Source organism: Chrysoperla carnea, chromosome 3 (genome assembly GCF_905475395.1).
Source record: "Chrysoperla carnea chromosome 3, inChrCarn1.1, whole genome shotgun sequence".
Taxonomy (NCBI): Eukaryota; Metazoa; Arthropoda; class Insecta; order Neuroptera; family Chrysopidae; genus Chrysoperla; species Chrysoperla carnea.
The window spans coordinates 63,570,243-63,597,707 of record NC_058339.1 but is presented as its reverse complement, the minus strand read 5'-3'; the positions used below and the strand labels follow the sequence as shown (position 1 = coordinate 63,597,707).

The following is a 27,465-nucleotide window of genomic DNA, read 5'->3' as shown; positions in this document are numbered from 1 at the left end:
TACAAGTTTTCCTATCCTTGGAATCACAAGTGTGATAAAAATTACTTTACAGGCAGCACTGAAGTTGATCCTAAGTTTGTAAACTCTTTATTTGTTTGTTAGGAGACTATACTGCTCGGAGTAAGGCTTCAAGACTCGGGCTTTGGAAGCAAACTAACTATTAATATGCAAGGATCTTGACCGAATTTAGAGGCCATAAAAGCTAAGGATAAATAAAAATTAATTTTTCCTTGATGTATTTTTTCTGTGTTAGAAAAAGGAAAACAAAGGACAGTTTCATCATTTAGATATATTAATGACAAGTTTAAACATATTTGTTGAACAGAAACAACTATACTTAGGGTATTGTGGTATGTATGTATGTATGTATGAGAAACAATTGAGTGGTACAGTACTGATAAAAATTGTACCTTATTTGAATACAAGCTTACATACTCTTACCGCGCATAAAATCCAAAACTTTTTGACAATATTTTAGCATGATAACAGCCTTAAGGTCCGATCAAAGATAGTAATGAGTTGTAAGGAAGCGTTATTATAAACTAGAGCAGACGAAGTCACTTCTTGCTTGGTCTTCCAGCAACACAATTTCCGTAGATTTGACATAAAGTTTGTAATCAGCTATTTTGAAATAAATTACTTAAATTCTCGAATTCTGCATTTTTGGCCTTTGGCTAAGTGAAAATATTATAGAACCGTTTTAGTATAAGTTTGTGGAGCTTTAACACAAGCTTATGGATACGTTGCCTAGAGCTTCGATCAAGCTTGCTTAACGATTAATTCGACCCTTATAATTTTGGTAACCATGTCAGTATAGTCATATAAAAAGTAGTTTTTTTTCAATAAATAACTTTTTTAATGATAATTTTATAGTTACACTTTTAATATCATTTATTAAAATCTTTATGCAAATTACAGAAAAAAACCAAACCAAAAATTAAAAAAAAAACCATACATGGTATTCGATGGCTATTAAAGTTTTATAATGTAGGGTAATATATAAAAAGTTATTTTTATTTTTAGAAAACTTGTTAACCGACACAAAATAATAATAATAATAAATTGAAACAAATCATAGTATTATTTAAAATAAAATAAAATAAAAAATATGTAATTCAGTTAATGTTGTTAACCATTTAATTTGATTACACACATGCATGCAGTTTAGTAGTTTAGTATCAGTAGTAAATGTTACTCGTTTGTAACTATGCTATGTAGTAAATAAATGTATCTATTCTGCGAGAGTAATTTATTTTTTTATAACTAGTTACAAAATAATAATATTTGTTGATATTAATAATAAAAAACCAGTTGCGAAATATTGAACCAGTTTTAATCAATCTTTATACATGTATATATGTATGTACACTCGTAATCGTAAAAAAATGATATCATCTGAGTTGAGTTTGAGCCACGGTGTTTCATTCAATCAATTAGAAGTTTGCCATGAAACTGATTTAAGAAAAAATGCTTGATTTCGTTAAGCCATTTCTAACGATATGGAACTTAAAGTAGTTTTGTACGAAATATTTCAAAGAAGCAGTTTACAACGACATAAAGTAACAAAAAAAAATTTGTAAATGTATTGACCGTTTCTGTTAGATACTATAAATTTTCAAAGTTGTCGATATTTAAAACAAAGAATAGAAATCCATACTGTTTAGAAGATATTTTTGAACATTTTTAGTTCGCGTTTTTTCCATATATAGACCAATTTCGGGGGAGTTGAAATCAAGCTCGTTTCGAAAGAAATTGCGTGTGATAGTGATTTTTATGTTGTTTGACCTCGATTTTGTTTTTTTTACTATCGCCACTTTCGCCGTCGAAATCAATCATTTTCGGAAAACGTAAAATTGAGTTTTTAGAGCGACGAATGCAGATGGCAAAAAATCAAAATAGATCTTGTAGATTTAGGTCAATATTAGAGCCGCGAAAAAGAGGTAAATTTTTGAGGTTAGAAATTTTTAAGCCGGCCATATTTTACAAGTTGTCAGAGTAAAGCTTTTACTGCCGATCGATTTATTTTATTTAATGTAGAACCGGAGATTTATCAAAATGCGTTTGGGCCTGATCTGGGCTTAATTTCGAACCTGGTGAAAAAAATCAAATAATGTGTAGTAGATTTGGACATCCTTAGTCTAAATTCAAATTTGCTATCAATTAAAAAAGCGTTACAGAAATATTTTAATATGTTGAATGGCCGAAGTTACCATAAATTTGTTGAGGAGGGGACAATGACTCATCTTCTCTGTCGGTGCCCAGCTCCTGTCATGAGGAGATGGACTTACTTGAGCCAGCCTCTCTTGGACGACCTCTTCGACCTAGAGTCCGTCGACGTCAAAAGCTCTCCTGCTGTTCTTAAACAGCTCCAAATGGTTCATGGAGTAGTGGACGGTAATGGATCAACCCTTTTTCGGTATCACAACGGACCCTATGGTCTAAGTGTGTCCCACCCCAGGACAGCCACTCTAACCTAACCTAACCTAATCGGATTCGTATTTTTTCGATTTTTCCGTATCTGATTGTACAGTTGATATACAACTGATGTTAGTCATAGCTTTAATGTGTTACACAGGTAATATCATTAAAATTCATGAATTTTACGAAAAGAACTGCCATAAATTACATACAAAAAAACTTGAAAAAGTCACAGGCTATAAGGTTATGTTATATATGTATAAGTCTTGATCATTCTCTATCTTGATCATTCGGAGAAATATTTAATTTGAAAAGTTCTGAAATACGTGGAATGCTAGAAAACTTGTTCTTCATTTGGGTTTATTATTTAGCTCAATTTCAGATATTTTGAGATGAAACTGAAAGCAATATCAAAATTTCAATTTTTTTCTGTATGTGTATGAGATTTCATGCAAGTTTAATCAACCATTTAAATAGTATTTAATATATAAAGAAAGGAGGGGCATTAGTTTTGAGTAAATAACAATATTGAGCAAATTAAGATAAGAAATACCAATTTCCCCTATAATACAAACACCCGGTTAATGCACTCATCAACTTATTTAGATTTTATTAGCCATACCATAAACCGTTTTTCAATAAAATTTGGCCAATAAAAGGAGATACTATCAACAATCAACAGGAAATACTTACGATTTTTTAGCAATAAAAAACTCAAAATACATTTTGTGCTATATCTCAACAAAAAAACTATATAATTGAATCGTTCTACTTATTTAATAGAGTCGTAAATTTGTGTAGCATTCGAAAGTCGAATATATGTTAATAATAAATGTTCCTTTCACATATTAAGAGCATATGTCTGTCAATCAATTATTTATGCATTAAATATCAAATGATATGTAGCAAATTTTATTTTCCTTAACAAGGTAAATAAAATAACAAATTCAAAAAAAAGTATAGATCTATTTATTATGTGGCTAATCAGAATTTTAAATTCTAGATTTATAAAACATCTGTTTGCTAACCGATCCTTTAAATATTTAAGCAAATTAAAACAAAGCATTTTATTTGTACAGCTGTTGTCATTAATAAATCACGTTCATTTATAATAAAGTCAATTAGGTAGATGGAAAATTTATCATTAAAGTGCAGTAAAATGTAGATTCTGTTTATTATTATTCTGTTTTTATTTTATACTTAAAAATTTCGTAATTCACATGTAAAAAAGCACTTTAAAAAACATTTCTGAATTTTTTTTATTATCAAAATGATAATATAGTTACAAGTTGGGTTCGAATAAATAATAAAACAAATATTTCAATGAAGATGTGGGCGATTTAATAAAAGGATTAGAGATACACTCATTAGTTTGGTGTCCATATTAAATCTGAAAATTATATTATTGTTATAACTACTATGGTAACCACCCTTTCCTGACTTCTAGACCTATATGTAATTTTTGTGAAGGGTACTTTACATGGCCCGGAACAAAATTTTTTGTGATATTTACGATTTTCACCCTATTGTTAATGAGATAATCCGTAAACTTCGGTTTTTGGAATTTCTATGGTAATTGGAGCCCTCAAATAATAAAAATTCAATTTTTTTACCTGTAAGACAAATATTTGATAAGAAAATCCATACGAGAAATCGCTTTTCATATATATCTCGATGCCTCATTTTTTGCTATTAAGGGGTCGGTCCTTTTGAAAAAATCGAAAAAATCAAAATTTTGTTGGTTTCAGAATTTATTAGAACTAAGTATCTTAAAGTTAATTTGATCCAAAAATAAAATGTTACTAATAAATCTTAAGATTTCAAGTGCTATCTCAGAAACTATTTATCCAATCATATTACGAATCAAATTTCATATTTTTTGGGTCAACATTATCGTATTTATGCAAAGTTTCATCAAAATCGGAGCCAAAAAATTTTCTTAATTAATGCTGCATCCTTTGAAAAAATCGAAGAAACTAAGACCTAATAAGAACTATTTTTTGTTTTGGCATTTCATAAATCTTATGGTATAAACTAAAATAAGAATGATTTAAAAAGTAATTATGATCCAAAAAATACAGTAATCGGGTTTATTTGACGATTATTCGAGTATTTAGTAACTCTTTTAATAGTAGTCTTTAGGAAATTGATAAAAAAAAACGGCGAACGCCCGGCTGATTAAAAATAACTGATTCCAATTCGAAATTTTTAAGTATGAGAGAAAAGTGAAAAGAGAAATTATCCATAAAATAAAAAATTACTTGGAAATTTTATTGCATCGTTTACCTACATTGATTATTTAAGAACATTTTCAATCATTTTCTTTATTTGAATCAATTCGTTTCATGAATTAATAAAAAAATTTTGTTTGTTACAGTGATTTTAACAGCTTGAATAAAAACGACATCTATCGCAACAATGAACTTGCATTCCGCATTGCCGAACATCATTTAGGCATTCCTGCATTATTGGATGCTGAAGACATGGTTGAATATCCGGTACCAGATCGTCTATCAATACTCACATACTTATCACAATATTATCAAAAGTTTGGCAGCACACAAGGTAAGATTCTGAAACTTGTTTTTTTTTGTCAACTTGTGTTGTAATAAAACTTATAAACGACACTTAAACTCAAAATATATAATTTTTATTTTGTCTTTAAAGTCAAGTGTTTATTATTAATTAAATGAGATAAACAGAGTGGACACTTTAAATTGTAATTAAATAAATAAAAAAAAGGGGCTCCAAAAATTTAATTCAAAACTGTTCAAAAACATTTTCTTTTGCGAGAAACCACTAGCTGAAATCACTATAGTTTTGGAAGACTTTATCCTTACTTTTAATTTTATAAGCTTCTAATCGATTACATCGTTAAATTTTATTACTTCGGTAACAACATTTTGACCATTTGTTTTTTGGTGGGCCAACCTATATTTATTTTCTAATGATCAATATATTTTATTAACATGTTTTGTATACTACTTCCGCAATTTAAAGACTAAAAGATGTTAATTAACCCTATTAATTTGTTGAATTATATATTTTTAATGCCTACTATCATAAATTGTCTAAAATAGATTTTTTTTTAAATTTTGTTTAATTTATCTTATCAATTATCTTTGAAAGGAAGGACGTAATTTGTAATTAAAATCAAAAATAATTTATCTAATTAGAAGGAAAAAAGAGACATTCAATATGTTTCACACGTGAAATAAATTTAATTTTAGTAATGCACTTATTTCTTAGTATCGTCATGAACTTTTGAGAATTTATCTGTTGATTGCGTAAATTTGAATAGGTTGCACATAACTATTTGATTAAAATAATTTAAAAAAAAAATCTAATAATGATTTTAACAACTGATAAGATTTTTCACAAAGTCAGCATCCATTCTTATTAAATAAACTTCCAAATAAAAGAAAATTTCATTGAAATCGGCCGATCAACTTGGAAATGACACTATGAAAAAATTATTAGTTATTTATGTACGGCATTTATATTATTCGCTTCGAATCCTTATTCAGACTTATCCTTCGAATCCTTATTACCCGGCAACGCCGTACACATTTTCTGATGCAGGAGCATATTTTCACCTGGACTCACCTGTACCGTGCAAAACTGATGCCATGCTGCTTAAATTTACTTTAATATAGGAGGTACTTTTTCCACATGTTTCCTGGTGGGTCATAGATTTCATCCGAAAAATTTCAGCTTGGGCATGTGGTCTGTTATTAGAATAAGATAAAAAGCACATATTCATCAATTGTAAGCTGTGGGGGGGGGGGGGGTTAGGCTATTAAAAACCTGCTTAGATAGTGCTCAAAAATTTAGGTTAGTTTTTTATACCTATTTGAAACCTTAAACAATATAAATCGGTTAAATTTCTCAAGTAACTCCTCTTGGGCGGGGGCAAGCTTATCATTGAATTTGTTGGTTTAACATGTCTTTTTACCAAAATACTGTAGAATCTACGAAATATTTATAAATTCCACCAAAAATATCCTTGAACCATGGACAAAACACTTTAGAAATTATGAAATGTTTAAAAATTCTACTAAAAATTTTCTTGGACCAAAGTTTAAGCACGCCGATGATTATTTTGATCATTATTTTTAACGGTAACAAAGAATAATATTATTATATTTATAAAGCCATTTAAAACAAATTAAACCATTATGTTATAAAAAAAAAAACAACATTAAATTAATTTTACAAATAAATAACATTGACCTACGCAAGGTTTTTTTGTAATCTTACTATTCTAAATGGCAACAACCTGCTTTTTATTAAAGAGTAGATACCTATATTTATTAATTAAATAAAATTGATAGTTAAAAAGCAGTTCTTTATTTTTTTCTAACAAAAATATAATAAAAATATACCAAAATCGTGACTTTTACAAAATAAATATATATTTTTAAAAACAACAGAATGAATATTATTACATCTATCTCTGTTCTAACCTTTAGCTAGATCATGGCCACACACACATAATTTTATAAAACAAAGCATTCATCTTCTTCATCATCAAATCAAAAAAAATGTATATTATTTAATGAAATCATTAGACAAAAATATGTTTTTTTTGTTTGTGTGTTTGTAATTACATATTAAATGAATTTAGAAAAAAAAAAACCACACCAACACCAAACTTGTGTTGGGAGAGTACAGGGAATCTGTAGGATATTGACGTTCCATTTTACTTGTCTGTTGTTTTCGAAATGACATAAGAATATCAACTCCAAAATTAAACGATAATCAACTCAATTTAATTGAAAAATTAGCAGTAACATTTTTATTAAATTTATTTATGGTCTTTTCTAGGTTTAAAATTATTTAAAAATTGGGCTTTGTTTCGAACATATCACTGAATACTGTGGCAGATTTAAGGAATGGCAAGTGAATTTACGAAGGCTAAAAAAGGGGAAATAAGACAAATATGTATGAAAGGGCATGAGAAGGGGACACCAAGTTTAGTAACGAAAAAACTGTTTCTAAACTATAGTTTCAAGGCCCACAGCGCCCTATTCCTTAAATGCGTCACTGACTGTATACTTGATTTTTGATATACTATCGACATATATAAAAGATTCGAAGAAATTTTTTGTCCCTTCTGATTTTGGAATATATAAGATAGAAAAGACTTAAGTTTTTGTGAATAGCCGAAAAAGTCTCTAATAGGGAAATAATTATTTTGTTTTTGGAATAGAAAATTAGTTTGTATACAGTTATATCAACATAACGAAAACGAAACAAAAAGTTTTTCGTGATTTTTTAAAGGTGTTTGTCTTTTAAGGAAATTACTAAAATCGAAAGAATTTATCTCTAAATTTGATAAAACCCAAAGATAATTTTCACTCAAAAATAAAAACTGAAATATCATCGATAAATGACATACGAAAAGCGATTTCTGGATTCGATTTCAAATAAGTACAGTACGAGGTTCTTTGTAGTTAAATCCAATTTATCATTAACAAGATACAGCTTCCTTAATTATTGTCTGAATTTTAATATGGACGGAATTATTTACGCTCGAAGTTCTAAAATACAAAGTGAGGTATTACAATTCAATTGTAGTAACTATAACGCCTAGTGTTATTAGGCATTTCATTTATGAATCTCTCTGAACCTTTATGTAGATTTTGTAAGATATTTCGAATGATGAAAACAGAAATTTTCGTTTTACTGCTATAAATCATTAGGCAAAAAAAACAACAAATTTTATTGGAAAATTATAAGAACTGTCTTTTGCCGAAACAAGAAAGAGATAGAGACATGCTTTTATAGATAATATTGGCTTTCTGGTTCAATTTTTGAACTTAAGAAAGTTGCCAAAAAAGAGTGTATGCAAATATTTGAGACTTGCGTTCAAATTTTGACGGTGGATTCCGTTATAACTTAACAGGAAAATTAGAGGAAAATTAAGTTACTATAGTTTTTGAAATATTGATGCCCTAAGATTTAGAGAAAATCATTTATTTTCTTAACACAAATGCCATACATTTCATCACTTTAAATGTATTTGATGGAAAAACGAGTGCCGCTTGTTGTAATTTTCTTTATAGAAAAAAATTAGTCATGCTTTTAATTAATGAATATTAGTTTTCCAAGTTAATCTCAAGAAATTCCAAATTAATCTGAAGCCTTTTTACATAATAAAGCATACCATTAAAAACACTTCATTATAGGATTTAATTAACTGTTAAAAATGCAAACTTTAAAAGCTGAAATTAATAAATTTAACACAGAGATATCAAAAAATTAACCGGCGTACGCGTACAATTTTTGCTCTTATATATTAACTTTAGAGAAAAAATGCTTAGATTTATAAACTGAGTAAATTTTATTTCCTAGAACTTTGTTAATCTTAAAAGCTTTAATTGTGAAATTGAAAACAATAATGAACAAAAATTGAGGCAACTGAACGCGAACTCCTAAAAAAAGTAATTCTTTAAATATTTTTTGGACTAACTTTACCAAAGTTTTAAAAGAGGTATCACACCATAAACGTACCTTAGTAAGTACACAATGTTAATTATATTTGAAGTAATTGCACGATTTATGAAAATTCTTTTGTTTAATAAGACGGAAAACAGTAGTGAGTGTTGGTATATTATTGTATTTTTATTTTTATATTGTAACAACAAATCACGAATTTACTCTTACAATAATAATAGTTTATAATTATAATTATTATTGCTATTATTATTTTATTTGTTATAACCTTGTGTTTATTAAATTTATATTTTATTATATGTGAAAAAAAAAAATTGTGATTAATATAAAAAAAAAATAAAATAATATTTTTATATCTTGGGTCATCTCTCTTAATATAGGTGTACAATGTGTTTTTTTTAATAAAATAAATAATAGGTTTTATTACGTAATTATTGTTATTTATTTACAATAATTATTGGTTTATATGTCTGTACAATTGAAGTCTTGAATTTATAAGGTGGCGTATAACCCAGCTAAAAATTACATTTGGCCTACGCTAGGAGCCAAGTTCGTGTGCCTGGAATCGAACCGAATACTTTTAGTGATTATACTGAAAAATCATTATCGCAGCTATAATTTGATCTAGTTAGCCTATTTGATGCCTAAGTATATACTAACAAGAGGATCCAGGTCTAATTCATTCTGGCCAGAAATAATGACTCTGACCTTCCATACCCAGAATATATCGTAATCTAAGCTTACAATTCTGATGGAATTTCCTTAAAACCCATAGGTATCATTCGTTTATGTGCCGCTTCGGTTAATGTTCTATTTCATATTCGAGAAGATACTTCGAGGAAATCACAAAATATGTCACTGCTCGTAAGGGTAACATTTTGAAATGTTCAATAAATTTGCAATCCTTGTATCGATTCTTAGCCGCAGGACTGGACTATGGCTCACGCCAACAACGCCATGGAGTACGGGTAGCAAATTTTTCTAAGGGATCTCGTGTGCAGCTCCCAGGTAGAATAGTAGGTAATAGACAAATTTCTGGGAAAAGACCCTGTTGGGGGCCCCAGGTAGATTTTGAAGACAAAAAAAAAGCGGTAGTGTCAACCGCAGCGTAGGGGCGATAAAAAAGCTAAGGCTGCCACTGCATAGGTCAATGAATGGTACTGAATCGATCACTTATGCGTCTTTTTTGTTGTAGTCATTATGAGCTGTCGATTTGTATAAATTTCAAGAAAATATGCTGTTTTGAAATCGTCTTATGAATCTCCACCAATAGTATTTCCTTTTTTTGCGATAGGTGCAATGCTTGACAACAGGATTAGTCGAAATTCAATAAAAAAAATGACAAAAAAGAACTTTTAAATATTTTTCTAAAAATTATTTTATTATCTCAGTGTTTTAAATGTTAATATTCAAGTTATTTGAAATAAATAATAATATTGTCATAATAATTTTCATAATAAAATTTAATGCCAGAAGAAAAACGGTAAAACCAATTATACATGCAGATACATTACGCGTATTTTTTTTAAGTTGAGACCAGTATATTTCTTTCATGGGCACATTGCTATTGCATGTTTAACAATGAGAAAATTTATACCCGCAGACAATACAACATAAAATTTCAAAAATCTTGAGATAATAAAATTTACTACCAACTTGTGATACTGAATTATTCTTAACATTAATATTTAAATTTTTAATCATTTTACATTTTTTGATTATTATTAATAAAAAATCAGACACCAATGTCAACATAATTTGTTTAAATCATCAAAATTTATTTTCAAAAATATTGAAAATTTTTGAGGAGTGGTGTTGATTTGATGACTTCATGAAGTTTCTTTACTTAAAAATATTTTTTTCAAAAAATTATTGTTTTTAAACTCTTTACAGAATTTAGTTGTTTGCTCGATGTACGATGTTCTTTCATAATAACTTCATAATATAATTTCAATTGCGTTTTTCCACCTCATGAGATGATCGAGCATCCTCTCAATTGTTAGACTCTCTTCAAAAAATTATTTAGAGCCTATTCCGATAATTTTAATTCACATTTACTTCGAAAAATAACGATTTAACAAATGCTGTCTTAATTGCGCAAATTGATTCAGGACCCCAATTATACTATCAATAAAAAATGCAAAACTGAAATAAAAACGATATATGGAGTCAAGATTTTTACATATTTTAGGGCAAGACAGACTATTAAATAAGCCAGATATAATTCATTACGTTTAATTTTTAATTTAAAAGTTATTCAATCAAAAGTACTTTTTTTAAATTGATTTTATAGAAAAATTGGCTGAAATTGGCTGAGATAGATATTATCCTTGCCTTCTTCCAAAGAAAGAACCGTCCATAGGCTTCATGTTAGCCATATAAAAAGTTTAAAAATATAAATTCTGTAATCTTTGTACTACACGTTTTTCTAAATGGCTCGCATTTGAAAGTGACCTGCCTCATTACTTTTCAATTAGGATACCAAGGCTAGTTTCGCAATTGTAGTTTGAAGTGAAAAACAGGTAACATAAATTTTTCAACGGAATTCTTGCGTGTTTTAATAATTAATGTTTATTATTGAATTAACTAATCAGCATAAAAAAAATCAATAATTGAATATGAAATCTGACAATAATATTTATATTTTAATTAACAAATTTTTATTTAAATATTCGTGATATTTGTAATTAAATAAGTATTATTTATGCAATAAAAAATAATTGATCATTAAACACTACCTAATTTAGAATTTGGAAAATTCTAAAAATTAATTATATCAAGGTAAAACCTACCACAGATGTTATATTTTTTATGTAATTTTTTCCCTCTTAGTTCAAAGATAATAAAAAGTTTCAATACTTAATATATTTTTTGATATATTTGGCATTACTTGATAATCAATATTTACTGACGAATAAACAAAATAATTTTTAGAGTCAAACAACAGATCGGTACAAATATGGATAGTTTCGCAAAAGGCACTTAAAGCGACTACCTTAAAAATTGATTATACTTATCGGCAAGTTATCTCAAGGTCGATGTTTCATAAACAATAACAGACGAGAAACTATATTCAATTCTAGTTAAAACTCATTGAAAATCCACAACTAATTTTGTTTTTTCGTGGTGAAAATATAAGATGCCCTAATTTAATCTATACCTACTTGACAAGACAAGTCTAGTAGCTCGGTTGATAAAAACTACCGTAACGTATTCAACGAGTTTGATTCCTCCATCACAACAAAAATTTATTTGAATAATTTTGATAGTCTAGTATAGCATAATATACCCATGTAGAGAGTAGGTGCCCTCTGTCTCTCAAAATTAATGTGGAATTGAAATAATAACTGAAAGTTAGTTTTCTACCAGTACAAAGGGTGTGAGACCTACAAGTTAATGTCAGTCATGCCGAACCAGCCCTTTAACCTTAATTAACCTACTTAAGTAAAGATGTTGTGTCTTAATATTAAGTTTTATTTGAATCAATATTAGCTTTAATTTTTGAGAAATTTGGTAAATAATTTCCTTAGTTTTATTGTTATCGGAAAAAAGATAACGAACCGCTGATGTCTAATATCGGATATTGGATATACAAGAAAAGTTATAAATATGATAATTCGATTAAAAATATTTACAATAAAATGATTATGTAATATTTGTATAGGTGGTAATAAAATTACCTGCATTCATGTGTAGACAGTAGACATTAAAATTTATATATCCATATGTGAATTGTAATAAATAAAAGTATTACAAAATATTTTGTAAAACAATGCAAAAGAAATGATTACAGTAGTAAAATTCATTGTTATACTTAAATTAATTATATTATTATTATTGCATATTCATGAATAAACGAAAACATATGATGATTTTATGTTTAAAAACGGAGTGTTCTAGAATTGCGTAGCACTTCTTAAATTCATTTATATATTATCCAGATATTCAATTTTAAAATATTTGGGTAGAAAAGGTTTAAAAGTGTCAAAAATCAGATAAGAGAGCATCCTTAGACCACGTGACCCGTTTAAAAGTTCAAAAAGGGGAATGGATTAGTTCAAAAGCTACGCTGAGCTACGTCAGGGGAGGGCGGAAATGAAGTCAACCTGCGTAATTTTCTTGACATATTAATAATATTATTTGTAATAATTGATTATAAAGGCAATACTCGATAAGAAAAAAATAAATAAATAATTACAATAAGTCAGATTGATGAACTGATTCTTAAAGATAAACAAAAACTAAAGGAATATTGTAGTAAGTTATTAGTTCTGATGCACAACTGTTTAGAAAACATACAATTCCTAGTTTGTGAATTCACAAACGATTTTTATCACTTAAATTATTGTAAAATCAAAATTAAAGCTTCGTAATTTTTGTCAGCCTTCAAAAAATTTTCTTTTAACCGAGCCGTGTTGGGTATTTATGGAGTTATGTTTAGCTTAAACCTGTCCTTTCAAGCATTATAGGTAATTTTTGTGGATATATGCAATAGTAGAAATATAATAATAATTTAAGATTTGTGTAAAATATTGTCCTAAATTCTGATTCATGCTGTATATTAATTAAATATATAATAATTAAAACAAAATATTTAACAAAGTACTAACTCAAAAATACATAATATTATGGTTAATAAGAATAAGTAATTTTTATGAGAATTTTTATGTTAAAATTGCATAACACAAATAAGAAAAAAATTGTTTATATTTTTGAATCAATGATTTAGTTTCGTACAGAAGATTACTTTAAGTTCAAATGTGTTCCCTATTATAGTCAAATATTTTTTTGGAATATGAATAGATCCGACAGAATTTGAATTCAAAATTATCTCTCTTTATAATTACTTCACTTAATTTATAATTTACTAGCTGTGAACTACCCGCTTCGCTGAGCAACTTCAATTTTAAATAAGACTATTGTGTTGTGATCTACACTTCATATGCCGTCACTTACCCTCCTTTTGTTCACAATTTCATTTAACCTCTAAAACCTCGATGTTTCTTTACTATATTATACATGTATTTTACATACATTAAAACATTTCTCTTGAATCACTCTATCTATTAGAAGAAACCGCATCGAAAGCCGAGGTTTTCAGGATCCAAGCTTACATAGGGACAGACAGCGGAAAGCGACTTTGTTTTATTCTATGCATTGATACACTTCTTAAAATTTTAGGAATAACGGCTAAACTTACTATAAATTTAAATTACTAATGAGTCTGCAAAGCAAATTCAAATTTTCTTACATTCAACGGTACCAAATTTTGTATCAAACATTTTAGATTATGCACAATCGTTAAATTATAAACTTCAAGCTATTTCGAATACTCGACTCAGTTTTCGATGCGACAATATAACTTTCGCCTTTTATAATCAGCAAAAATGAAATATAATTTGTTTACATTCAGATGCCTTAGAAATATAATGCGTTTTTACAATAAAATTAAAACATGCATTTAATATAAAATTTAATCGCAATATTTATGAAAGGAAGTCATTAATAAATTAAACACACAAGTTTTTATTTTCTACTTTAAATTGATGCTAAACATCATCTTCTGTGTATATTGTTGCATAAAAAACGTTTAATAAAAATAAGTAGGTACCTACTAAAAAGTGGTTAAACAAAACTTGATTACAAAGTGTATATAATATTTAAACATACATACTACTTATACTTACATGCATATATACGAATAATAAACAACATTATACGAACTAGGTAACTGGGCAGAGACGCACCCTCAGGCTTTATTTAAATGTGACATAAGCCATTAAAATGCTGCACAGTATTTAAAAAAGAGTCGTGCTGAATTTTAGAGGTCGGATCAATAAGTTTTTTTATTGAGAAAAATTATTGTATTTATTGATATATCGTAATAAAATTTATGCTCTACACTTATGATAACATTTTTACTTTACTTAGGCTCACTGAAGTATTCTAAAATTTAAGTTGTAGAACATTAAATTGTAACATATATTGGAACTATGTTCCTTATCCCACGGTCCTAGTTTGCTGGTTGGGAATAAAAACAAAAAAAACCTCAACAGACACCAAAAATCAACATCTAGGTTACCTAGGAAGCTAAACCTTTTTCAATCGACTCAGGTTGCAATGAATTTTGAGAAAATGCAAAAAAAATTTTATAACTATCAATTTGTATTAATTGTCAAAATGTTTTATTATTTAAAAAAATTGAGTTGTAAAAGTTATCAGAAGTTAAAGAAAACAGAGATAATTTAAAGTAAGTACAATATTATATCATAATAAATATCCTACATATTGAATTGACTACTAAATCAGAAGTATGTCTTTTTTAAACTATTACTACAATTATTTCATGCAGTAAAAACTAAAAGTAGCTTTAAATTAAATTCTCAATCAAACAAGTATCTGACTTCTAAAATTAATAACTTAAATTTTCAGAAAATTATCTTGTAAATAAAAAAGGTAAGCGCTACATTTATAATGTACCAAGGTACCAAAGAAATATAGTTTCTACCGGGTGTCCCACGACACCTCTCGATCTTTTTTATTAATTATGTTTGTTTACTAAATTTTTTATACAAATTTTTCAAAGTTATTACGTTTATCATTGACGTTTATTATGATACAATAAACTAAACATTTAATTATTCTCACTATTTGGAAAATCATTTTGCCATGCGGCAATTTTTGACTTGAAAGCGTGGCTTAGAAAAAAATCCAAATCTTTCGCTAAAATTAGATAAATTCCACACGCTTGAATACACATATATATTTAAAAAAAATACTGTTTCGTATTATATTCGTTTGAATCATATAGATATAATTTTTTGATTCTGATTTTCTGGTTGACAACACTAACTTCGTATCAGAAAATTGAACATTTTAACAACTTTTTAATAAAGTGTTTTTTTGTTGCTGCTTATACTTTTTAAAAACGTGTATTACCCATGATTAGAAACAACAAAATATTAGTTAATCGTGTCATGGTTTTTATATTTTAAGAATTATTAGGAGATTTTGAACATAATTAAAATTGTATCCTTAATTACAAATTATATTACTCTATGATTTTTGTATGAAAACCTCCTTGACTAAATTTTTAATGTGACAACAATTATACACAATTAATGTCATTTTTATAAATTAATTTAGTTATAATTGGTTTTTTTATTGTAATAATAATATATATTTTAATTATTTTTTATATAATTTATTATTGTTTGGTACCGACAGTGATCTTGAATTTAATTGCAAAACCCAAAAAAAAAAAATAAATTTATTAATTTATGTTTTGAAATTATTTGGAAATTTGATTTGGAAAATCCTATAAATTATTAAGGTAGTTGGATCATTTGAGCAAAATGTAAGAAATCTTCAAAACTTGAATATAGGTAATTAAAAGCCAAATACACACGTTGATAAAATTTAAAGATAATTTACCGCGCCTGACTTGAGATTATTGAAATTATAAATAACATTTTTAACACACGTGGTATAAGAGAAGTGTTTGAAAATGGCATTCTTTTTAAATTTTATTCCAGAGAAGGAAAAATTAAATTATTCATCGTTTAGTTTCCCAAAAATATTAAATTAAATATTACATTACAGTATTATTTTTAGTGGGGGGGAGAGGGTGTATCTGTGTATTAATTGTATTATTTTTTTTATTGTACTAGTGTATACAACAGTAAGCAGTAAAAAGTTTACTTGTATACAGTGAGTTGTATAGGTATGTATGTACGTATAGCATGGGTGATAAGCCAATAATATTATACTGGATTGTAGGGAATGAAATATCTTAATGAACTGCATCAAAATAAAAAACGTACGACACGAAAGCAAATTGAACTTGTAATATGTATGTATATCGTTTTGACAATTGAGAAAATTAAATACTTGAATTTGATTGGATAATTTGCTAATGTCTAAAGCTTACGTCTTACGCTTTAACAATGTGTGATGGCCATGAGTCTTTAATTCATTCAAGTTGTTAATTCTGTTGACTCAGAGATCGTGAATTATTAATGACCTAAATGTGTATATTGTGTGTGTTATAGGTACTAATAAATGACCTGTATGCTACTATGGCGAATGCTTAAAAAATATTTATTAAAATATTAAAATAATATTTAATTTTACAATTATTAGCTATCAATGCCAAACAATAAATACATACATAGATTCTAAAAGCGTCTTTTTAAATTTTTGTAAATAAGTATTAGTAGGTAAATTAGACACGTTTAAGAGAAAGAATTTTTCAAACAATGTATGAGAATCATCAAAAATAGTAAGAATATAAAACGATTAACGCCTGTAAATCCTTCAAAGAAAAAAAAAAAGAGAAAACAGTAAAAATAACCTAATTTGTGGTTTTACTAAAAATTGAATCTGTAAATAATACGAAACTTTATAAAATTACCAAACTTGTACTTTTTTTAAAATTACTATACATAAATATTTAACTTTAAATTTTGGAAGCAAACACTGAATAAAGGGCTCCATTTACAATTTTTAACGATATCGATAAACGTAAAATTTTTGTAGAATCCACAGACTTGCTTTTTTTTGATAACAATTCTCATTTTTATAAACTTTTATTTAACTTACAAAGCTTGTACGTGAGTATATTTTTTGCGCTGGTAAATGTGCCTAGTTTACGTGGTGTATACTTACTATTTACAAAAAGTATTACATCATATTATCTCATCTATTACTTTAATATATATTATAAATAAATAAATAGGTAATGATTATATTAAAAACATATTTATCGATTGAAACAATCACAATAATATTTGTGTTGTTACATTGTAAAAGGCATTAGTGAAATGAGCTTCAATATCTAATAATAATATAATATGTTCATCTCTTCTTCATCTCAATTTTTATATTATAGGTACAGGATGTTGTTATATAACTACACACAAATTACTGTCAGCAATTCTACATCAAATTTTCACCAAAAAGTTCATTTGAAGTTTATGTAGTTTTAATAATAAAATTTATTATTCAATTTGAACGCAAAGATGTCAGATTAAACGATACTTAGCTGATTTTTTCATTGAATAAAAAGATTAAAGATGCCTTCTTCATTATACATCTGAATGCGCAGTGGCATATAGTTTTATATAATAGTTTTCCACTACAGCAAAATATAGAATCTATGCAGGAAAATATGTTTTGTCTCTCAAATTTATATGCTTTTCATAGATGTGTTAATTTTGGTGTGCCTTAAATGCCGCAGGAACCTTAGTTAATATTTACGTTCAATGTTCTAGAATATAAAATTTTTTATTATCGAAAATTTCAAATTTTATATTTTAAAACTTTATACAAATTTGTTCATATTTTAAAACTTATACAACTTTATTCACTTGGTTATTAATCGAAATGTTTGAATATTGCAATCAATAATTTTCGCAGCCTCATTCGTAAATGATACATTGGATCCAAAAACTATAAAGAAACTTTTTAGTAGAAATTCGATGTAAAATTGGTAATATTCTGCGGTTTGAAGTTATCTCTGGGACACCTTGTATATTATTGATTGGTTATTATAAACTCTTTATAAGTCACCATTTATTTTGTTATGTTTCGTGATTGACCTCACGATTTACAGGTGGCGTAATTACCATACATAATAATCGTACCTTAGTATATATTATAAAGTTATTTTATATTTATTATATTATGAATAAATAGCAAAAATTGTTTTTATTATTATTATTATTTTATTATATAAAAATATGTAGGTGTTGAGAGGTATTTGAAGATGCAATCAGATGTGATCGTAATGGTGAAATTTGTTCATTTAAAATGTAATCGATTTTATAATAAATAGGTAACATGCCCAGTTAATTCAATTACAATTATGTATATTACTGTTCAATAACATTGATTGTATTGCATAATTTCAAAAAATATTTCTACCGGGGGCTGATTAGAGGAGTTTAAAACTACGTTTTGTAAGTTGTGCTGCCTGCAAAACACGTGAAAATATTTCACCTATTACGCAGGTAGCACAACTTTTTTTTTGCTTGCAATACGTTATTTCACACTACCTTAAGGAGATCCAAACAAAATACAAAAAAATTAGTAGCGCAGGAGCTGCGTTAGGTAAGCGAATTTCCTCAGAGATTAAAAAAAATAACACATTTTTCTTAAAATCAAATATTGTATTTTTAGTTTTCCAAGAACTTTTATTTCGAAAATTAAGCGTCTAGTGAAAAAATAACAAGAGTAGTTCCTTGCTTAAAACTGATAAAAAAATACAAAAATATTTTTCATTTTGAAAAAATTCAAAATTTTGTACTCTTTATCTATTAGGTGAACAATTTTTTCCAAATTTCAATCTACAGTACAAAAGCAATAGCTCCATTTCGTTCAGCAATTCGCTAAAAGCAGCTTTACATCGCGTTTTGCTATTTAGTCTTTTTTTTTTTTACTGTCGCGTATAGAGATATTTGCTATTGTTTTAAGTTTTGAATCTGAAGTACTTCAACACATCTGCTACCGATCATGCAATCGTAAAGCTTGGTCTTATTAAAATCAAAAGAGACTTACAGAAACTCTATATATAGTCTATTTGATCTCTCAGTTTTTCCAATTCAAGACTTCGAGTACAAGCTAAAGCAAGCCTTCGAAGGATTCAAGTAAGTATCGTTTGATTTTTGGAAATAAACTTCAGCAAATTTTCGATCGGATGATCAATTGTTGATGTTTTGAATCTGACGCGGGCTTACTTCTCGTGTATTTTTCACATGAGTAAGATTACATAAAACTGTTTATTGAAATTTTAACTCATCTTTAAATAACGTAACCTAATATTTAGGTCAGAAAAATTGCACATGTAAAAAAATATTCTAGGAAATAAAAAAAAAAATTAATTTTGAAAAATAAACTAAAAATATTTCATTAAAAAATTTTTTTTTGTATAAAATAGCATAAATGCATATTTATTAAAATGATTGCTACATTTAAGTATAATTATAGTTATTATATCAGACAAAATGGGAAACATCTACAAAATTTAATAAAACTTAAGAGTAATGAATGTAACACATAAAATTTGTTTTTTTTATATAATGAAGTTTAATCATCAAAAAAGTAAAAAAATCACATACTTATTTGAAAAAAATGGTTTTTTTGCTGTAAATGATTTTAATTTGTTACATAGATAAATTAATCTTTAAAAGTATAATTTTTTGTTGATTTCATAACAAAATTGTAAGTTAATTTGAATTCTCACAGAAATTATTGCAATATTTTTAGGTTACATAACAAATTGAAATATTATGTATCTATACAGAGGAACTATTTGTGTAACATAGGTGTTACATCTTTTATCTTCCGCCGTACCATTTTCCCTCATTGTTTTAAATAATTCTTTACGAAATTAATGTTCGATGGGTTAATAAGAACTTGCACAAAAATTTCTCTAGTTAAATAAATCAATATTATTTTATCTATGTGTTCTTTTTAAGATGGTAATATTTTAATTTTTGGTCCCAGCACAGCAGAAAAACATTTTGATTCGAGTTAAATGAAAAAACGAATAATTCTTCTCAATAGTTTTAAACTAGTCCGGCCTTCGCATGACTAGTCAAGTTAGGAACTAATTTATATTCATTGAATCTAAGTTATGAAGAAAATTAATGTTATGACTAAAATTATGAATAAAAATAATATTTGTATCACGTAAATGTAATAAAATGCTTTAAAAATACTGTAAAAGATAAAATTTATACGTCAATTTGACTAGTTTAAACGTCAAAAACCAAACGGCGGTCACAAAACTGTGACCTTCGATTTTAAAATGAATAATTCAAAATTTTACCCTCAAGAGGCCCCAAAACTGTGTTTATTGTGATCAATTTTCTGGGAATAAATTTGAGAATATACGGAATTTTTATCAAATCTTAGATTTGCTGATTACGCAATTTTATTTTTCCCTAACCAAAATTCGTTTGAAACAACGGTAAACCGAATTGATTTTCAAAAGTATTGATATTACTAAGAATCTTAAACGTAAATCATATCACACTGTCTAAGTTAATCATATAAAAAGCTTTGGTTACGTACTGCCCATTTTAACATAGCAAAGGATACGGTTTCTCCTTCCAACGAAGCGAAGAGTACCCCAGAATCCTTAAGCATATGAAGCTCTGATAAAAAAAAAGCAGGTGAAGATATTTTTAATTAATTTATTTCTGAGTAGATTGATCTTTTACAGAGCCCTCCACTTCCTGATTTTCATATGAAATAAGACAAAGAGTACAAGTAAACGATTTGATATCTTCCATCTGAAAACTAAAATATTGTTCACTAAGCTCCAAATAACTTGGAAATGAAAACCATTGTTGTTTACATACCTTTATCGCGGTCATCAAGGATATTTAAAAATTAGTTCATCATCAAAAATTTTTACAAATTTTTCTCAAACTGTTTATTTCCCTGGCATATTTGAATTAGAATCTTAGACGACTTATATCTCATACTCTTTCCATTTTTCACACCCTGGAGTTGAATTTTTATGCAAATTTACAGTTACTTCATGTAAATTTTATGTTTATACACATAATTTAATCCTTTCCAATTTAATCAGGTAAATTTTAAAGCATTGAGCATTGATGATTAAATCTATATTTTACAGTTAATTACCTAAATGATTAGAATTTTTAATCGTGATTAACAATTTACATAAAAAATTTTGTAAAGTATAAAATAACAATTTACGTTTTATATTAGAAAAGGTTTAAAATTTTGCAATAAAAATATATTTATTAAAATATCAAGATAGATTTTATCACAGTACATAATCAATATTAAAATATTATAATAATAAATGTTGATATTCACAATAAGTTAAATTATCTCATAATAGTCATTATTACTAATCAAAATCATTGCCAAATGGGAGGTTTTTTATTACTTTAAAATTATAGAATATAAAATTTTAGAAACATATAGAAACCAGCTGTTCAATCACTGGCCTCAAGTCAGGATATAAATATAAATTTTTGGATGAAGTAAAAATAGATAATTTGAAATGTATAAATATAATTCAAAATATCAAATTCAATATCTGCGTTTCAAAGCATATTTAGAACTCGAAAATGTAAAAAAATTCCTGTTCGGTATAAACTATATGCGTCCGTACGCAATTAAGTTTCCACTGATTTTCTGCGAACTATTAAAAGAAAGAAAATTTGTCTGCTGATAGTGATAGACTAGAAGAAAACATTTTTACAGAAAAATTAAAGAATATCAAACTAAAAAAATATTTCTATGAAAAGAAAATATCGGGGATATATTTTTTATATTTACATATTCTCTGTTTATATTATAAATGCGAAAGTAAGCATGTTTGTTTGTTACGCTTTCACGCTAAAACTAGCGAATGGTTTTTAATGAAAATGTACAGCAAAGTAGCTCATACTCCAAAATAACACATGGGATATAATTTAGAAAGATATATTAATAAAAATTTAAAAAAAGTTTAAAAATTAATTTAATTTGACATTACCATAAATTACAGATTTCTGTAAAGTAGTCATTTGACATTACCATAAACTACAGATTTCTGTAAAAATAGTCAATATAATGAATAATTACGACTATTATACATTTAAAAAAAGAGAAAACCATACATATATTTTACCTGTGTAAAACAATCCTTACCTATATTTCGAGTGTTATAGAAAGGGGATAAGCGAGAGCAATCTTTATCAATCTTTGCTTTTTAACCCAGCGAAGTGGGTGCGTTCACACTAGTTTTTTAATAAATTTTTACAAAAGCTTTTTTAATTCAGTTCAAATTAACTAATTATTCATAATATATTCATTTTTATAAATTATAAAAATTAAAAAACAAATTAAATAATTTTGATTGAATAATGAAATTATAAAAATATTAATTATGAATATGTTAATTATAAGTTTTATTACTTAAAAAAGATTGTATTAATTAGTAATAATAAGCAAGCCGTACCCACTTAATAAATGGTATAATAATAAATAATATCTCTAATATATCTTTATAATGTTTACATAAAGTAATACAATATTAGATATTTCAATTTGATAAAAAATTATCTTTCATTTGTTAGTTTTGAACTGTGTAGTGTACATTTGAAATCGAATGTGTTCTTTCAATTTGATACATACGCGTATTCATTGGTAGCTTTTGATAATAAACAGATTATTGACTTCCAGAATTTATTCCATTATTTATTCTTAATTATTAGAAGTTCCTTGTCTGAAGACACTTCTTTAACAGTTTATTGTCTTAAAACTATCCATTTTTAATTTAATAATTATATTTGATTGAAAAAAAGTAAGTATTTAATAAGTCTTGTGGTTACGCTTTTCGCTGCTCATGAGAAAGGTCGTAAGGTGGAAATCAATTGAACTGCATTCATGTCAATAGATTTTTTTTTTAAGAACATAGTTCTTACCGAGTTCCTGCGATATCTCTCTCCTGTTCTATTAAATTATTATTATATTATTTTTTTTTAAAGCCTGACTTGGCAAACACAGCGAATTTATCAATTTCAAACAGTTATATCTTCGCAACAAAAATCGAATCTAGATCACTCACGGTCATTCAAATCTGTAATTATTCATTTTGAACACAGTAAATCCATAAAAGTAATTGTCATTGTGTACAATTTTGCGCCGGGGGCTGAAAGATTGAGAAAAATTTTTTTATAAATCGTTCATGAGAAACAAGGAATTGAATAAAGCCACTTCGACACTAATTTTTGTTTAAAATTTGCTTTTGTATTTACATTATTAGTTCGAAATTTTCTATTTTTTTCTGTGATATTAATGTTTTTTTCTTGTTTGTTTCAGGTAAATTAATTCGCCGTTTTTAATAAAATATTTTCGCTCTATTCGCAAGTAAGTACATGCATAAAAATAACAGATACTGATAACTTAATATAATCAGCATTAACATTTTCCTCTCATATGTAAAGCGACATACACATAGTCAATATTGACAAAATAATGGGCAAAATGATAGGTTTAGTAGGTTTATTGATGGATTGTTAATATCTAAAATATTAAGGAATTAGTTTGATTAAGACCAAAATATTTTCATAAAAAAGTTATAACATCAAAATAATTTCGATGAAATTAGTGTTAAACTTATGTAACTCTAAGCCCTATTAGCTCAGTTATTTAAGGCGTAACCAATTCCGTCCGTGGTACGCTTAGGGTAGCGGGTTCGATTTCCCCGTGATGGGCTGGTGTAGTGCATGGTTATACATGAAGAAGGTGCACTCAGCCTCTGAAATTGAGGAGTTGATAAATGAAATTATCAGCGGAAAGGTGGTAAAACACATATGGTATCGCAATAGGCTCTATAGCCTAAGTGTGTCCTTCGTGGATAGCCAATATAACCTAGCCTATGTAACTAATTTTGTTTTTGAATTTTCTACGTATCAATTTTTTCATTTATTAACTTAATACAAGGCTTTTCATAGAAACAAAATTTAAGTACCAAAAAGCAGATAATAAGCTATTTTTACTTTTTTCGAAATGTAGGTAAAGTTATTTAAGCGTGACCGTAAATGTTAAGTAAAATTTTGAAACTCCATTCCGATATTTAAATTTTATTAAGAAAATAACCAGCGATAAATACGCGCTGTTGTAATATACTGACGCGGTTATTGTATAAATGATTTTTAAGAGAAAGCGAAATTAGCGGTTAAGTTTATAAAATGGTACTTAATCATTATCTCTCAGATATAAGATTTGTTAAGTATAAAAGATTTTATAACATACACAAAACAATAATACTTTGTTTAAGTGATAGTTACCGAGATATTAAATCAATATAATTTCAAATTTGTTTTCAAATGTATAATTAATTATATTTATTTCAAAAATAGAACTAATTCAGTTATTAGGAATATTACAAATGTCCATTTTAAATTTGAATGTTTGAAGTTTAGTTTGCAGGCCTACGCCTTAAAAATTTACTGAATACACCACCTTTGAGACTGTGTATTTTTTATACACTGTTGAACAATTTCTTGAAAAGTATTCGGTAACGATGCATTGTCTTTCACGGAGTCCGGAAAATTTTTTATTGTACTTTCAAGCTTCATTTGAATGGATATCATTTTTTTGTTATTCTGATAAGAAAATCATCGAAAAACAAATAGAATAATCATGTTTCCTTATATTCATGTAACCATTTTCCAAAACTTTGAGAATTGAAATTTTCTATTTGTTATGCGATGAAAAATGAAATGAAAAGTTTTCTATTTATTATTCGATGGTTCTAACAGATTAACAAAAAATAAACTAACTTCCATCAATTTGATGCTTGAGTACTCAATCAAAAATTTTCCGTACTCCGTTAAAGACGAGCGCCCGCTATCAAAAATATTCTTATACAAGGAGTTGACCATTAGGACGTACAGAACATATATATAACCTCTCAACTGTGATATGATCAGTATCTAAGTTTTTTAGGCGTGTGTATGCGGACTTACATAGCATTGATATTTGTCAATTATTTGAATATAAACATGAAATGTTGCATTTTTGTTAATAAATTTAATAATTTAATTTCTAGTTTATACGTATACTTTATTTTTATATTTAATGAGGTAGCAAATAATTACTGTTTTTACCAAAATCATGTTATTACTAATTCAAAGAAAATATACAAGATTATTTCTTCGAATTTGCAAATTAATGATTTTTCATGTGTCGAACTTGTTAAAGTAGTAATTCATAGGCGATATTTTTTATTCAATTATTTTATTACAAATGATATAAGTTGAATGTAGAGTACCATTTTCTGTTTGGAATATTTTTGCTATTTCCAAAAATAGGAACTTCTTTATATTAGTTATTTAAAAAAATTTATAGGCAGTCATGGGATCTGTCAACAGAAAAGAATATTTAAAATTTTGGAATAATTGGTCTTTTGAATTTTTAAGTTAATATTGATTAATTAAAATTTTATTATTTAAAATTAATATTATTAACATATTAATTAAATTCGGCCACGTTTCGCTTTGGTTTTGTCTGATATTAATTACCAGGGTAGTAAATAAAAATATTCTAGAAACACATTTATTTGATTTTCATCCCTTTTTCCAGAGCCTTTTTTTTGTTTCCGTAAGAACTTGTGTATAAATCCAACGATCTGTCAAGATTACAAGTCAATCCATCGTTTTGCGTTTAATTATATACGGAAGTTAAATTATTATACATATCGCGTATACATTTTTAAAATACTATTATAAGTAATAGAAAGGCAATTGCACACAATGTTTTCAAGCAGTCTCTCATCCAAGTACTGCCTATGCCCAATGTTGCTTAACTTTATGAACCGGTGTTTTTAACGTGGTATACATGGCGCTTTCGAGGTGACGATACAAACCATGGGGCCTATCAAACTAGAATTTTAACCCCTAAGAAAAAAGTATTCTAAAAAATAGCTCAACGCGGCCAAAACTTTCACTTCAAAAAAAACTCATTACTTAATTAGGTTATCACATAACGCTCTTAGTCCATAACTGCAAACTTGTTTCCTACTTGATATATTTTTCTGAAATAACATGAATAAAATTGATCAGTGTAAAATTCAGTTCATATTCTCATAATAAATTGCTATTTCACATTTGACCTTTCTTAATACATATTTTTTATCCAATAATAAATAATTGTAAATTTCATTTATATACAGAATGTCCCGTGATCCAATGTATATGACGACTTGATATCATAAATGCCTAGTACACTTTTGATTAAGCAAGCTCTTATACCTTATTTCAAGACATCTTGTATAAAGTACATTAAACAGTTTTCTATGTATAAATTTTGAATATATTTTGCAACTTTGATTCAAATCTATAATCATAAAATATGAAGAATTATGATGTAATGTAAAATATACTTACTTTTAAATAATAATATATATTTTAAACATCTTTTTCATATGCACTGTATATTATCATTTTATTATACAGTTAAACCTTTATAAAAAACATTTTTATGTGAATTTTTATTTAAATAAGATGTTTATTTCATTTTTTGCACGAATTAGAGTAATAAAATTTTGAAATTTCTGTATTTTAACATATTTTAATACAAAATAATCGATCTAAAAGAATATTGTAAAAATATTTTTCTTTTTAATTGAAGTGGATCATAGAAAACTTGTAAATTATCAATAATTTTATTGTACAAGCGTGGAGTGTTTGATATGGGTAAGGGAGACAAATATTTCAAAATTTAATATATTCAAGCTTTTTTCGTACATTCCATTTGTTTTCTACTCCATGATGTAGTATTTATAGAATACATCAGAAATAAAACAAAGCATTCAAAGCTTAGTAAATAAAGATTTTAAAGCGTTTTTAGATATAGAAAATATACACTAAAGCAAAAACAAATAAAAAAGGAGCGCTTTTTGAAACGTTAAAATTGCACAAATATTTGTACGCAAGTAACTTTCCTAACCTTGGTCCTTTTGAAAGTAAAGAAGAAATCTTGAAAATGCGCTATCCAATATAGCGCTATCCAAGACTCGAAGTGTTATTTATGACAATCGAGAATTTAAGACCATTT

General features: G+C 26.9%; 1 protein-coding gene across 1 annotated transcript in view; it reads left to right on the top strand.

Moving 5' to 3' along the window:
• The window catches only part of LOC123296583 (MICAL-like protein 1), a 284,328-nt gene that overhangs the window by 195,202 nt on the left and 61,661 nt on the right, over window positions 1-27,465 (top strand). The window contains exon 3 of the mRNA XM_044878111.1: window positions 4,796-4,983. Coding sequence (XP_044734046.1) covers window positions 4,796-4,983 — 188 coding nt within the window. The remainder of the gene's footprint in view (window positions 1-4,795; window positions 4,984-27,465) is intronic.